Source organism: Electrona antarctica (assembly GCF_951216825.1).
Source record: "Electrona antarctica genome assembly, chromosome: 22".
In the NCBI taxonomy this organism is placed as follows: Eukaryota; Metazoa; Chordata; class Actinopteri; order Myctophiformes; family Myctophidae; genus Electrona; species Electrona antarctica.
Window position 1 is genome coordinate 5,595,959 of NC_136805.1, and position 15,199 is coordinate 5,611,157.

Genomic DNA, 15,199 nt, shown 5'->3' on the forward strand with positions numbered 1-15,199 from the left:
ATTGTAAACATAGACACGATTTCCTGGATCTCAGATGTACTTATTATTATACTTTATTAACTAACAGCTTTGATGGATAAGCACAGGGAAGTACAATCTGCTAAAAGGATGAATCCAAGAAAGGCTATGGCTTGTTTCCGTTGGGGTCCTTTTGTACTCAATTCATCAAAACATTTAATGATAGACAAATACTGTATACAATACTATGCAAGAACATCATTAAAAGAAAACAATGTGTTGTCTTCTAGTAGACTTGTCTGCTTGGAGCTGCAGGGGCAGGTAGACCATATGACATGCCGGGTGCATGATTATGAAATTCTGACCGATATCCGATTATTTGCAGGATCATATCTGCCGATACCGATTCAGATATTATACAGATGACCACAATGGAAACAAGCCTAGGCCCTAGGGGCTTGGACCAAAGCCTGTTTATAAAGTATACAATCAATCAATACTCTTTCCCAGTGGCTATTTTCACTACTGAAGGACTAACAAATGAGATTAGTACACAAATTAAATGTAGAAAAATGCAAAGTTTATTACTTGATTTTACATGGTGACCACCCGAGAGATGGTTGGCAGCCGGAATGTAAGCAGTTTGGGTTAGCGCCCCAGCCTGTGTTCGCCGTGAGGATGCCCAAAAACCCACGTGAGGCCTTTAGGAGGGCCATTCAAGCCACAAGTGGAGCCTGTGGCACCACTGTTACCTTGCCGGTGGAGCCTGCGGAATTCACCACTCCCGAATGAAGTGTCTGGTGCGACGCACAGGTCCTGGGCACACCTGGTGAGAGCAGGAGAGGATCTGGTGAGGCGTAGGAGGTGCCCGGCCAGGAGTCAACCTAGTCCCTCCACGCGCCGGATGGCCCGCCCAGTACCGGCAGAGTAGTTCTGGAGCAGCGGATTGTGTGTCCCTGGTTTTTCCCTAATGGGACTGATCGAGGGTAGCTACTGGGACATAAGTCGGGACTTCACCCCGGCTGGGTCACCCGAGTGAGGGGTATGATGTTGGAAGACCTGAAACCTGTGTATTTTTTTGGTATTATTATTATTATTTTTTGTGATGGGTAGATCTTGGGTAGAGCTGGCCAGAGCTGGTAATTTTAAAAGTAGATCTCAAGTGTGGGTGCCCCTGGTTCGATGCTGGATGATTCTGGGCTGTCCTATCAACCTCACCACCACCGTAAATTCTGACACACACACACACACACACACACACACACACACACACACACACACACACACGCGCACACGCAGTATAACAATGACGAAGTATGCATACTATAGGGATATATATGTACTGCAATGTAATAACTGAGTGAGAACATAATGATATTGTAGAAACTCACCGTAGATTGCTACTTGTTCTTGAAGCGACTCACATAGGACGCTACTGCTTGGCTCATCTCAGGGCGAGTAGCATCGTGGCACAAGGGTGGTGGGGACTGAGGCATTACGATCTGGGTGCCATCCATGTCTCCCGACACTTTGCAGACAACCATCTCCATCATTTTAGCTGTGTATTCTGTAACCAAATGGCGATATGTTTAAGATTTTGTATTAACTGTTATACAATTCTTAGTCGTTAGTATCTCAACTCGGCCTTGGGGCAGCATAACTGCTACAGCAGCAATAGTTGCTACAAGGCTGCTAAATTATATTGTAGAATGTAGACACTCACCATAAGTGGCTTCAGTTTTCACTGGGCGAAGTGAATACTCTCCCTTCTTGGCCTTCGGGAACACAACTGACCATCTGAGCATACCATCTTTTCGAACTGCCTGCATGCGGCCACTGTTCTCATTGTAGTGCATGGCAGCAAGGTATGTTCTAATGAACGAGTAGAGAACAAAAATAGAGCATGTCTCTGAATAGTAAAGCCATACATACAATCGTTATACCAGGGGTAAGCAACCTTTGGCACCGGTTCCAACATTGGCACAAATGAGGGTTATCACTGGCAAACTGGCATAATTCTGAGAGAGACGATTTCTGGTTTAAAATATGTCATTAAAATGAATGTTGACACGGCACGCTGATTATCTAGAAAATAAAAACATGGCACTGAATTTAAACCATAAGATTTTTTTCAAAATGTATTGCCTACCTGGCATGCATTCCTGTGTAGGAGAAGGCCGTGTGCTTTGGGAGGAATTGGAGGATTAGTGAATGGTAGGCCTCTAGACTGGATGTCTGGTGGTCTGTGGACAGCAGTGAAATGTCCTTCGAGATCATAGTGCCATGGAGAATCTTCTCTAGCCCAACTGAGCTGGCAGAGTCTGGCGCACACGCATACACACAGTTAACATCGATTCCACTCGGTAATGCCAATTTAAGTTTACAATGACAAAATGACATTCTGGAATGAATGAAATTATAACTTACTTTGTTCCAGCCACACTTTTGTCCTTTCATCCTCTTCCAGTGGATCATGGGGACACGATGGCATCAGTGGAATTGGGAGGTCTGTGTGTTGGTTCTGAAGGTGAAAGAGAACAATCTGCCACTTGGCCAAAATCATGTCTCTTTCTTCTTCTGTGCTTGATGCAGCAGACCAGTACAGGTGGTTGATGATGGACTTCCGCCAAAGCCCAGCATCAACACTTTCCTTCCTGGAGGCCAGCAAGTCAATCTGCTTGGCGATGCCTACACATAGTATATACATAAGTATATGTAATTAGTCTACAATATAAACACGATTGTTTAATCGTTATGTTACAATGACAAAATATTAGTTATTGATTAGAAATGGTGAGTTTGTTGCTTCACCAATTCAAAATAAATACAAAATAGCACAAGCACTGTAGATACACATTAGATCATACCTTTGGCAATGTGCCATATGTCAAACCGATGGTTGACTCCAATCCAGAACTCCCGGACCCACTTTGCTACCTGACGATTTCTGTCAGTGATGAGTGTTCCCACTTGTAATCCAGCAGTGTCCAGAAACACCTTGGTTCTCTGCAGTCCAACCAGTTCACACCATGATGAGCTCTTGACCTCGTTACTCTAAGATGGAGAACAAACAAAACAGAACAAAACACATGTAAAGGAGAAACCAGATGGATCAGACACTACATATCATTGAGCATTTTACAACTTGAAATGAACACAACAGAACATGCCTGGACAATCTCAACATGCAAAATTTTGTTGATTCTCTGCTCAATGACGCTGACTGTTCCAAACTTTGCCGAGTGTCCAGGGCTGTCACTCCTTCCATCCCCTGACAACACCAGTGGTCCAGGCATCTCTTCAAGGGACCTGATGATGTCACTTTGCTCATCCTTCCACAGTTTGACAATGGCAGGTTGAAGGTGTGCTTTCTGGTGCCTAAAGAATGTGTTGATTGGATTGTTGCCAGTCCCATAATGTTCAGCATTCGAAGAGCTTTGGTCGGCATGCTTCCCGAAACAAGAATGGCAGCGGAAAGCAGCAAATTCCCAGCAGCAATCTTCCCAATCTTTGGCTGGCTGTTCCACTGCTTCACATGGCCACACGATGTGCAAGACTGAGTGATGTAGACTGCTGTTCCATTTACTCTGACTTTGCCAGGTGTCTTCTCAAAACACAACTATGTATTTCTGGTCCTCCACAGGACCTCGGTATGCAGTTGCTGGCTCTCTGGAAAAGAAAGAATAAATTAAATATTAACCACTTATTCTGGGACAAACATTCTCCAAAAATAACAAATCTACATGTTCACAACTTGTAACATTTACGACACATTGTGAGCTTGTAGATCTGCGTAGAGATATCCTGTACAAGGGACACTGGAGGATGTCAAATAGACTATCATAAGGAAATACAATAAATTATGGTAAACTTCATAAAGTATAAAGGGTAAGTGATAGAACTCTCAGATAGTAGATTTAGAGCTATCAGCTATGGGTTGAATAGTTGTGATTTCATTGTATTGGAAAATACAGTTAGAGCTGTTAAACGATGGCTTGAACATCAACACACCACATGATGTGTTTTGGCAAAGAATAAATGTGGCACCAAACAAAATGGCCACTGACCCATTGAGTCACAGATGTCATCTTCTCATCCTCTTCATCCTCTGATGGGACATAATCTTCATCATAATCATCCATCCCTTCCTTCTCTTCCTCTTCCTCCTCCTCCTCCTCCTCCATGAGCTCTGGCTCACATAGGAGTTCACACTGTACCCCAATGTCGACCATTTTGGGCGAGCATTGAAAACCTGCAATTATAGTCAATCGAGTACTTGTAGTTATATGGTAAATGGTGCATTTACTAAAGCGCTTTACATAGATTGAACATTACATTCACCCATTCTCACACCGATGCCACAGGAAGCCATGCAAGGCAAATGGGATAAATTAGAGGTTCAGTGTCTTGTTCAAGGACACTTCGACACACAGGGCCACTGACACCGTTTACATTACTCACCAACGGTCTTATGTGGAGTGGCTATCCAGGAGCACTGCGTTCCTCGAGTTACAGGAACTTCGGGCTGACTTGGGGTCACAGAGGAAGACGTAGAAGGAGCCTCTACCTTTTGTGTGACCAGGCACTTTATAAAAAAAGCACAGAACATACAACCATTACAATATGCAGTGCCAATGTAATAACTGGATATGGGGGGGCGGCCAGTACACTACCAGTACTGAATCTATGAAACTATAAAATATTACACTGTAACATACACTTGCTGGTGTTGGTAACAAGTTTACATAAAATGGTAAATGGTGCATTTATATAGTGCCTTTATCCAAGGCGCTTTACATAGATTGTGCATTACATTCACCCATTCATACACCGATTGCGGCGGAAGCCATGCAAGGTACCAACCAGCACATCGGGAGCAATTTGGGGTTCAGTGTCTTGCCCAAGGACACTTTGACATGTAGACAGGAGGAGCCGGGATTCGAACCGCCGACCCATGGATCATTGGACGACCTGCTCTACCTCCTGAGCCACAGTCGCCCCCTGTCAAATGTTCATTCATATACATTTAGACATTTAGGCCTATGATTTTGATTGACTGAAACTGAATACAGTAACAGTTTGCAAATAGTAGTGGTATGATTTTACAATGATGCTAAAAGGAAAACAAAAAAGGCACAGTGGCTTGTTTCCACTGTGGTCCTGTAAGTGTTTCTCAAATAGGGTCAGGGGGTCCCCTGTCAAATTAACGATAGTTAAAGACCATGTGAGTCATTTTTTCCAAATATAATGCGAGTTGCTCTGAGTGTACAAATGGAACAAGGGTCCATTTGGTTCCATGTGTACAAGATCAGATTTAAATTATTACTGATGATAGATGTGGGGTCCCAAAGATCAAAATGTTACCAAATATCCTTCCCTTATGGGGATGGGGGTCCCTGACATATATTTTCAAATGGTGGTCTAGTATTCATGTCAATTTGGGGGTCCTTGGGAAAGCGAGAAACCAGAACCACTGCTGTGTCGTTATGTGTTAGCTACCGACTTCAGGTCTATTTGCAATTCAGTCTACTTGGGATGTCAGCAATTATTCGATATTACATTAGTAAAACTACCTGAGTCGTTCTGAAAGCGTGAAATTATAATAAACCGCGACATTATAATAAATAATTACAATACAATGGCGAGATATTCTAAATCTTCTAAACCACGTTGGGAGGAGTGTAATCAAATAGACGTATTGTACATTTAGGCCTACATTACTTCGGTAACAGTATTCTACAACAACACAAAACAAGGTTCTTATATATAAACACTTACCCTGTTTACTTCCATGACGTGTAAGGCCCTCGACTTCGGCCGAACTACTGTAGCAGCGGACTGGCCACCAACAGTGGGATGTACAGAAGGGACTGCGTCTTTTTTCAAACGTGGCCTCGACACAAAACCAGCCTTCCACTGCCCGTATGCTTCATAATCTGTCGGGACGAAGTGTTGTCCACATATATTGGACACGCCTGGGACTCCCTTGTTCCAATCAGAGCGTTTGATGCTTGCAAAAGTGTCCCACTTCTTTGCAATCTTTTCGTTCTTGGGCCAAACATGGATTGGAAGGTCTTCCACAGAGACATTGCTGCACCCACCGATCACGCACCGCTTTGGCATTTTTTTTAATAAAAACTCTGCTGAGCTGAGATATTTTAGAGTGTTCCGGGGCTCGGTATAGTGTAGCCCGTCTCAGGACCCCCCGGGTTGAGCTCCTTTGGACCCCTACCGCGTAGGGTCCGGTATCACCGGCTTCAAGCGACATGGGATGCAATCTGATTTACCCTGACTTACCCCTGTGCTGCGGTGTGGGTGTCACGCTGACATATTCCAAAAGAAGCATATGAACGCTTTAGGAGACAACGAACCTTCTGACCCCCCCCGCGAACGGCTCAGAAGCCGTTAAGTATTTTTAATGTTTGTACGACCGTTTTGGCAGCTCTGAAATTCTCTCTTGTTGACATCCCATTGTACCGCCTCCAGCCTCTCGGTTGGCTAGCTGCGCCTCCCTACGCGCCTCGTAGGCGCAGCTAGCCAACCGAGATGTCAACAAGGAGGGACCGAAGAGAGAATTTCAGAGCTGCCAAAACGGTCGTACAAACATTAAAAATACTTAACGGCTTCTGAGCCATTCGCGGGGGGGGGGGGGTCAGAAGGTTCGTTGTCTCCTATAGAGTTCATATGCTTCTTTTTGAATATGTCAGCGTGACACCCACACCGCAGCAGAGGGGTAAGTCAGGGTAAATCAGATTGCATCCCATGTCGCTTGAAGCCGGTGATACCGGACCCTACGCGGTAGGGGTCCAAAGGAGCTCAACCCGGGGGGTCCGGAGACGGGCTAGGTATAGTGGAGGCTTTCCAGCTCTGGCGAGTGGCGGCGTCGTCTCGGCTAGCTTCTGTGTCGTATCGGCACCGGGCAGGCCGGCCGAGCTATTGCAGAGTGTTCCGGGGCTGGGTAGTGGAGGCTTCCCGGCTCTGGCGTGTGGCGAGACGAGGCTAGCTTCTGGGTCGTACTCTTGTCGTATCGGGCAGAGGCTGAGCTGGCAGAGTGTTCCGGGGCTAGTCTGTAGTGGAGGTTTCCCGGCTCTGGCGACGTCCTCCTAGGAGTAGCCTCGGCTACTTTCATGCACGGTGGAAACAAAGCCTCGTAGAGACTAGTGTCTCAGTCGTAAATTCAGCTGTATTTTTTAGCCTTTTCTCCCGCAGGGGCCCAGGAGTGTTCCAAGTACTGCGGGTACTGCTTCTTTTGTGAAAGTTTAAAATACAAGAAAATATTTCGCGGCAAGCTCTCTAGTCTCTGCACTCATCGGACCGGGTTTGTGCGTCCCTTTTCCCCGCGCTGCTGCTGGCGCTGATAAGGAAATGGGCGTGTCTATCCGAGTTAGCGTTGCAACAAGACAAAAAGACATCTCTCTGCCATCTCCTGTTGACCTCACGCAACCGCGTCATCAACAGATTCCGAAGATTTTCCCAAAATTCCCGGATGTAATAATTTTATTTTATAAACCTAAAATGTCAAATGTGTATTTTACCCCCAGACATTTGTTATATATCATTGTAAAGCTTAAAGGTTTTCTGAGAGACGTGTGTCAACAGTTTTGCTAATAAATAACATGTTACTCCCTCTTTAACTGAACTGCTCGCTTGTTTTCTCGGACTCTCGCAAAACCTGGCAACACTGCCTTGTCACGTCACCAGACGGCTGAGTACACCCTCGCTTTTTACTCTGTCTTGATTACTGCGTTGCTAGCCTAGTTGTGAACGGCGCCATGGATGAGATTCATGGTATAACGAGGAACAAAGAGGCTGAGCCTCAAGGCAAAGTACTTTTCCAGAGTCAGGGAGTTGGGCAGCCAACCTTGCCAGCGTGTTTTGGCGATGACGGATTTTCTGATATCGAGTGTTTGAATGAACCATTGTCGGGTGAGCATCTATTCGGCGACGCTGAATTGATAGCATATTTGAGTTAGCTAGCTTTCTAGCTAGTCTCTACGCCATGTGGTCTGTGCAGAGAAACGTACTACCTTTTGGAGTGATATCAAACCACATGATTGATCATTCATAAAATGTATAGGGTGTGTTCGGAAATGCGCACCGGGAATGTGTCTCATCTGCAGCGTAAATATAAAAAACGTTTTACCTACTCGGCGGTTTGTGTAATTAGGAAGCTAAAAGCCCAGGTGGTTGTAGGGAGAAGAGGACAGAGAGAGAGGTCTGGCGTGATCCGCCGACGACGACGGCAGCAGGCACTGTCTGAGCAGAGAGAGCCCGAGGTAGGATCTAGGTGTGCCTTTTAATTGGGCGTGGAGTTTTCACTGGCGAATGAATGCATTGACTCAGTCTGTATCTGATGGGCTGCACACGCCTCGGTTAGAGCAGTGTTTCCCAACCTTTTTTGTCCCAGGGCACACTTTTCATAGCCTAAAAATCTCAGGGCACACCTAGATATACGGTGTATGGGCCTATCTATATACATATACATACATATGTGTATGTATGTGTATATAATATATACAATATATATATATATATATATATATATTCATCATTCAATATTTTGAACTAAAGTTCATGGTTCCAAAAAATGAACTATTTTAGTTCTTTTTCGTTCTTTCTTTTTTGAATTATTATTATTATTATTACCACAGCCCATAGCCATATAGAACCTCAGACTTTATTGAATAAAAAAACTTTGGGGGATTTAATAATAAAAAATGAATTCCTTAAAAAAAATACATTTAGGAGAAAAAATAGCTCATATGCAATGTGAAATGCCACCTAATTCTTAATCCTTTTCCTTGTCTTTATTATGTGCCAACTTGTGAAAGCTGCATGCTTTTATTGTGAAGGGTCTCAGACAGTTCTCACAGCCTGCATATTTCCACGTGCTGAAAATAGCTGATCGACAAGCTCACAACGCGTTGCGTCCGCAACGCGTTGTGAGCTTGTAAATCAGCCATTTTCAGCATGGAACACGTGTACGACGAAGAATAAATCAGGCATTATACCACAGTATTGTATACCTGTCACTGGCTGTCAGGTGCTCTAACCGTTAGAGCACCTGACAGCCAGTGACAGGTATACAATACTGTGGCATAATGTTCACATTGTCCATCGCTATCATAGCGCACGGAAAACATCAAATATAACATGCAGAAATTAAACACGGGATGCATAATCAAGATGAAACTCACAATATAAATCAAGCAATAAAACACAATATAAAGTTAACCATATGTCATGCTGCTCTACATGGCCCTATGCATTCTGTAACATCATTAACCCAAATGGCATTCTCCACTCTATGACATTTACATCAGGTGCCCACTCTCCCTTGTGATCTTGTAGGTCTGCTAGTGCTAGTTGTTATTAAAATTACTTTATAAGTCGAAGGGCGAAGAGTGTGAAATGCTTCAGCCGAGTGTGCTCAGTCTATTTGGTACCCCAAATTAGTTTTAAACTTCATTGAAATAACAGCGAGAGTGACGATGGGGTGCTTTTGTTCTGTTAGAGACCATTATATTCAGATATTTTTACATTAAAATGTAATTGTTTTGTTTCATATTTGTAGGCTACTGGCACTGTGGCAGCGAACAAGTCAACACCCGGTGGAGGAAGAAATCATCCAAAGGCGCTGGCGATGGATCGGCCACACTCTTCGCAAGCCTGCATCTAGCATCACAAGACATGCCCTGTTCTGGAACCCACAAGGGAAATGGAAGAGGGGCAGACCACGAAACACCTGGCGCCGTGACCTGGATGCAGATGTGAAGAGATCTGGCCACACATGGGGACAGCTGGAGAAGATGGCCCAGGACCGGGATGTCTGGAGAGCTCTTGTTCGTGGCCTATGTCCAAAGTTGGGCTATAGGCGTAAGTGAGTACTGGCACTTTACCCCCTTTTTTGCTGTGCTGCATTTGTGCCGCAAATGTGCAGGAATTGTGTTTTAAGTTTAACCACTGTGCGCAGTAACGGGTTGAGTTCAGTGTTGCCATGTCCGCTTATTATAAGCGACTTTGGGCTTGTTTTTCTGTGAAGTTGCTTGCATATAGATCCATGGTTGCTTGTAATTGTGGCTTGTGGGTTGAGATGGTTTGGGCTTGTTTCTAAGTGTATAGTTGTCTCCACCAGGCCGAAGGCATGGGGAGATTGTATGTTTTGCACTCTGTCCGTCCATCCGTGTGTCCGTCCGTGTGTCCGTCCGTCCGTCCGTCTGTCCGTCTGTGAACAGCTAATCTCCGGCACCGTTAACCCGGTCGATGCCAAATTTTGCACACACACTCCCTGGATGCCAACGATGAACCTCTGCCTCAACATTTTCAGAATGGCCTGTTATAGCGCCACCAGGAGGCCGACTTTTGAAAAACACATTTTTTTATATTGCTCCTCCAGATTCTGTCCAGAAATCCCGCAAATTGTTACACAGTATCTCTATAGTCATGTGTTCAAGATGCCCAGAGGGGCACTTTTTCTAGTTATTTGCTTATTACTTGCGCAAGCAGAGCGCGCAAGTACTAGTTTCGCAGGACGATGCGTATGCACCGTCCCAGCAAATGACGTAATGACTACTTGTGTACAAGATCAGATTTAAATTATTACTGATGATAGATGTGGGGTCCCAAAGATCAGAATGTTACCAAATATCCTTCCCTTTGGTTTCATGCTCTGCATTGTCGTGTGTGTCGTGTGTGTGTGCGCGCACGCGCACACAGTTATAACAGTTATGTATTGCCATGCTTTTTGTTCTTGCTTATTGTAAATCGCTCCGGATTAAGAGCGTCTGCTAAATGCCTAAATTGTAATTGCCCAAATGTGCTGACATCATCACATTTGTGATGAGCCCAAGGACTGTTTTTTTTTGGGCAAAACTAATGCTTGGAATGGATTCAGCATCATGAAAACCTGTTTGACACATCGCATGCTACTTAAAGCATGATGACATTTTGTTTTTTCCCCCCTTAGTTAATGGTAGGGTCACATATTGCTTATTACATGCTGGGGACGGTGGACCCATACTCAACATTTCTTTTCTTTGTCAAATAGGTTTTTATTGAGAACAGATTATAAATTGTTGTATTTCTAACATAAAACTTTGGTGTACTCAACATGCCTGGGTTCACATTCTGGCAAGGGCCCAAATTAGAGCTGGCATACTTGGTCTGCATATTGAGACAGGTAGATATGTAGGCACGGTTGAGGAGGATAGATTATGTAGTCTGTGTGATCTAAAGGAAATTGAAAGTGAAATGCATTTTGTTTTTTATTGTCCATTCTACAACTCAAATTAGGGCGAGACTTCTTAATAAGATGGATCCAAATCATAAATTGATATGGTTGGAGGACTTTGAGAAACTGAAACGCCTATTTCAAAAGTACACCTTTTCATTTGCCTCATTCCTTGAAAAGGCCTGATCAAAGAGGATGAGAGCCATTTACATGGCCTTGTTTTAATTTTGTTGAAATACTGTACAAATATGTATTCATGTATTTAATAATGCATTATGGAATATGAACAGGAAGGACTGTAATGTCAGTTGTTTTTAACGTACCGGTACTTTGTTAAATGTGTCATAATCCCATATGGGATGAGCCCAAGTGGCATGACACGAAAATAAATGTAGTATGATGATGATATGCTCATAGTGCAGCATGACACGCTATAAGCTTGCATATCTGCTATCCGATATAAGAAATGTGACTGTATTACACTGATGCTTTCCTGTTCTTAACAAATGTGTCTATGTGTCTTTGTATTTTCCAGATACGATATGGAGGAGTCCACAGACTTGCAGCTGTACATTTATGGCCACTACACCATTAAATATAGCCATGCCCATGGACATTAACCAGACTGCTAACATGGATTCACTCACATGTTGCTCCACGCTACATTTGAGTGAATCCACGTATCGGTCTGATACATGCCTAGACTCCTGGCTTCACTGGAACTCCATCTCCATGCTCGGCCTGGGAGCAGATGTGTCTATTATTCACCAACTCACTCACCAAGTCATTGTGAATTATATGGTTTTACAGCTAAATTAGGAAACAACTTCAAACAAATACTGTAAAATAAAGTACTATTTCACTATTATTATTGCTGTTATACTATTGGCATTAAAGTATTTTTTGCTATATTGGTTTACCTATTTAGGGCTCACCTCATTCAGATAGTAGGATGATAATAAATTATATAGCACATTTCCAGACAGTCACATAGTCAACTACTTTAGAGACCAGGATTACTGCATTTTAGTTTAGAGACCAGGATTACTGCATTTTGTGAGGGGACACGGGGAGAACATGCAAACTCCACACAGAAAGGCCCGGATTACTGCATTTTGTGAGGGTACCTACCCTAGGGGACACGGGGAGAACATGCAAACTCCACATAGAAAGGCCCTTTTGCAAACCCTGTCTCGGGTATGGGCACCAAATGACGCGGAGGAGAGAACACGCCCACAGTGTCCCCAGCGGGAATCGAACCCAGGACCTTCTAGCTGTGAGGCGACAACACTACCGACTGTTCCACCGTGCCCCTCCCAATGCCACTCTGTTGATCAACGGGGTCAGGACTGCGACGCTCTTATAAAAGTATTTATTTTATGGACATTCAGTGACAGTTTCTCTTCTCAATCTGGAAATAAAGTTTATTTTTGTACTCTATAGATAGCAGAACAGCTCCTTTCAAAAAAATGTAATATGTTGCTGTACTTGGTGGACTAAGTCTGACACCTCTGGGGAGGGATGGCAAAAGGCACCTGCTTTGTACTCTTTCAGGGCCAGTAAAGTGCTGTCCTCTGCAATAATGGCACACTCGCTGTCGGTCATTGCTGTTTTACATTCATTACAAATGCTGCCGTTCTTGCTAATACTATGAGCCAGTGGTTCCAAAAGTGGGGTCCGGGGACCCCCAGGGGTACCTGAGGGAGTTCCAGGGGGGACCCAGCTAAATGAATTTGGAACCAAATGGACCCTTATGGGTCTGTAACTCAGAGAGTGTACAAATGGAGAGTTAAAATAACAATTGTACAATATAAATTGGGGTCCCGAGATAGAAATGCCATTAAGAGAATGTTCTCAGTTTTTGTAAATTCGGGTGCAGTTCAGTCTTCCAACAGCTCCACACAGATATACTGTAGCTGAGGTACGACTTTCATGATGGCTGAGATCTTCTCAAAGTCTCCACCGCCGGTTCCAGTGTTGTTTTCGTCGACTAAAACTAAACAAAACATGTTCGTCGACTACCTTTTTTCACTGACAAAAAATAAATAGAAACTAAATAAAAACTAAGCTATGATGACTAAAACTAAGACTAAATATATCGACAATTTCGTCAACAAATAAAAACTAGACTAAAATGTTAGGAAGGGAATAGTGGACAAGAGATCCAGTATAAGTCATTTTACACTTGGTTGCATGCTGAAAATAGCCAATCTACAAGCCCACAACGCGTCGCGCTGCGACGTGTTGTGAGCTTGTAGATCGGCTATTTTCAGCAAGCCCCGCCAAAATACATTTTAGACGACTAAATCAACCGTAGATTTAGTCGACTAAAATCTCATGACATTTAGTCGACTAAAACTAGACTAAGCGGAGGTCAGACTAAGCGGACTGACCTCATGCCTCCTTCTATGCATGAGGAGTCCAAGCTGCTTCTTTTCACCTGACAGGGGGGGTTTTCCCTGGCCGGACGTAGCGTGTGGAAGGAACACGTTATTCCGACCAGTTCCTTTCCCCTCCATCAGGCGCCCCAGCTGGCCAGGGGGAGGTAGTTTTAGAGACCAGGATTACTGCATGTTTTTGTGAGGGTACCTACCCTAGGGGACACGGGGAGAACATGCAAACTCCACACAGAAAGGCCCTTTCGCCAACCCCACCTCGTGTATGGGCACTGATGACGCGGAGGAGGGAGCACGCCCCCAGCGCCCACAGCGGGAATTGAACCCAGGACCTTCTAGCTGTGAGGCGACAGCTCTACCGACTGAGCCACCGTGCCCCTAGGACTGTTATCTTAATATAAAATACAGAATATAGCCTATAAAATACATGTAGCCTATTTTTTACCATGAACTGAGATGAGATGAGATGAGATATACTTTATTGTCCCACGAGGGGAAATTTGTCTTGGGCAAAAGTGCAGTAGTACATGACGCTTTTTAAAACAGACAGACAATACACAATAGACAGTACACAGTATCACAGAGTATCACAAGAGATCAGTGCAAAAATGCAATCAGAGGAGGTATATAAATACAAGTACTAAAGTATTCACAGCTTTGTTTTTGTCATGTTTTTTTTTGTTTGTTTTTTTATCTGATTTCTGTTCATTCATTATTTGGTGGATAAAAAATTGAAATAAAAAAAAAGTAAAAAAAGTAAAAAAAAGTATTCACAGTTTATAGTATCACAGGTATAAGTGCAATAAATAACTTATGAAGGTCGATAAGTCCCTTCCCCACTAAGAACTATGAACTATGTGGCGGTTGTTCAGTAGGATAATTGAAGTGGGAAGAAAAGAAAGTTTGAAGCGGTTTCTCTTGCAACGACACGCTCTGTAGCGTCTACCAGAGGGTAACAGCTCTGTAGCGTCTACCAGAGGGTAACAGCTCTGTAGCGTCTACCAGAGGGTAACAGCTCTGTAGCGTCTACCAGAGGGTAACAGCTCTGTAGCGTCTACCAGAGGGTAACAGCTCTGTAGCGTCTACCAGAGGGTAACAGCTCTGTAGCGTCTACCAGAGGGTAACAGCTCATACTCTGAAGATAATATATGTGAAGGATCAGACAACACTCTATTTGACAGACTGAGCACCGTTTTCTCAGAGATTGTCTGAAGAGATGGAGAATCTTTCCTACCAATTACCTTCATGGCTGTTTTTTCCATTTTGGCTATTCTAGATTTGAGCTGGACAGAGAGTGTCCCAAACCAAGCTGACATGCCATATCTAATAATGCTACCTAGCACTGCATCATAGAAGGTTGACATGACTCCCTTGCTCACACCAAAGAGCCTGAGCCTGCGGAGAAAGTGCAAGCGTTGTGCCAATTTGGCACACAGATAGTCCACATGGACGTTCCATTTGAGCTGGTTGTCCATTTGGATCCCCAGGTACTTATATGATACAACCTGCTCAATTTGCGTGCCAATTTGCGTGACCACTGGGTCATGGATGTGGACACCTTTGGATCGAAGATCATCTCTTTGGTTGTTGTGGTGTTTAACATAAGGTGGCTATT

At 43.9% G+C, this 15,199-nt stretch overlaps 1 protein-coding gene across 1 annotated transcript; it reads right to left on the minus strand.

Moving 5' to 3' along the window:
* Positions 1–483: 483 nt before the first annotated feature.
* On the minus strand, positions 484–2,578 carry LOC306915659 (uncharacterized protein). Its single transcript, XM_079493136.1, has 5 exons — positions 2,386–2,578; positions 2,108–2,279; positions 1,682–1,830; positions 1,350–1,525; positions 484–1,190 (listed from the first exon to the last, which is right to left on the minus strand). The coding sequence occupies exons 1-4, from the start codon at positions 2,519–2,521 to the stop codon at positions 1,359–1,361; spliced, it is 624 nt and encodes a 207-aa protein (XP_079349262.1). The 5' UTR covers positions 2,522–2,578; the 3' UTR covers positions 484–1,190; positions 1,350–1,358.
* Between the last annotated feature and the right edge of the window lie 12,621 nt (positions 2,579–15,199).

Excerpts from the sequence above, each read along its gene's own strand:
- LOC306915659 (XM_079493136.1), bottom strand. The coding sequence starts at position 2,521 with ATGATTTTGGCCAAGTGGCAGATTGTTCTCTTTCACCTTCAGAACCAA. Across the intron at positions 1,831-2,107 it reads TACACAGGAATGCATGCCAG|AACATACCTTGCTGCCATGC; the intron begins GTAGGCAATACA and ends CTCGTTCATTAG. Across the intron at positions 1,526-1,681 it reads GAAAACTGAAGCCACTTATG|AATACACAGCTAAAATGATG; the intron begins GTGAGTGTCTAC and ends ATTTGGTTACAG.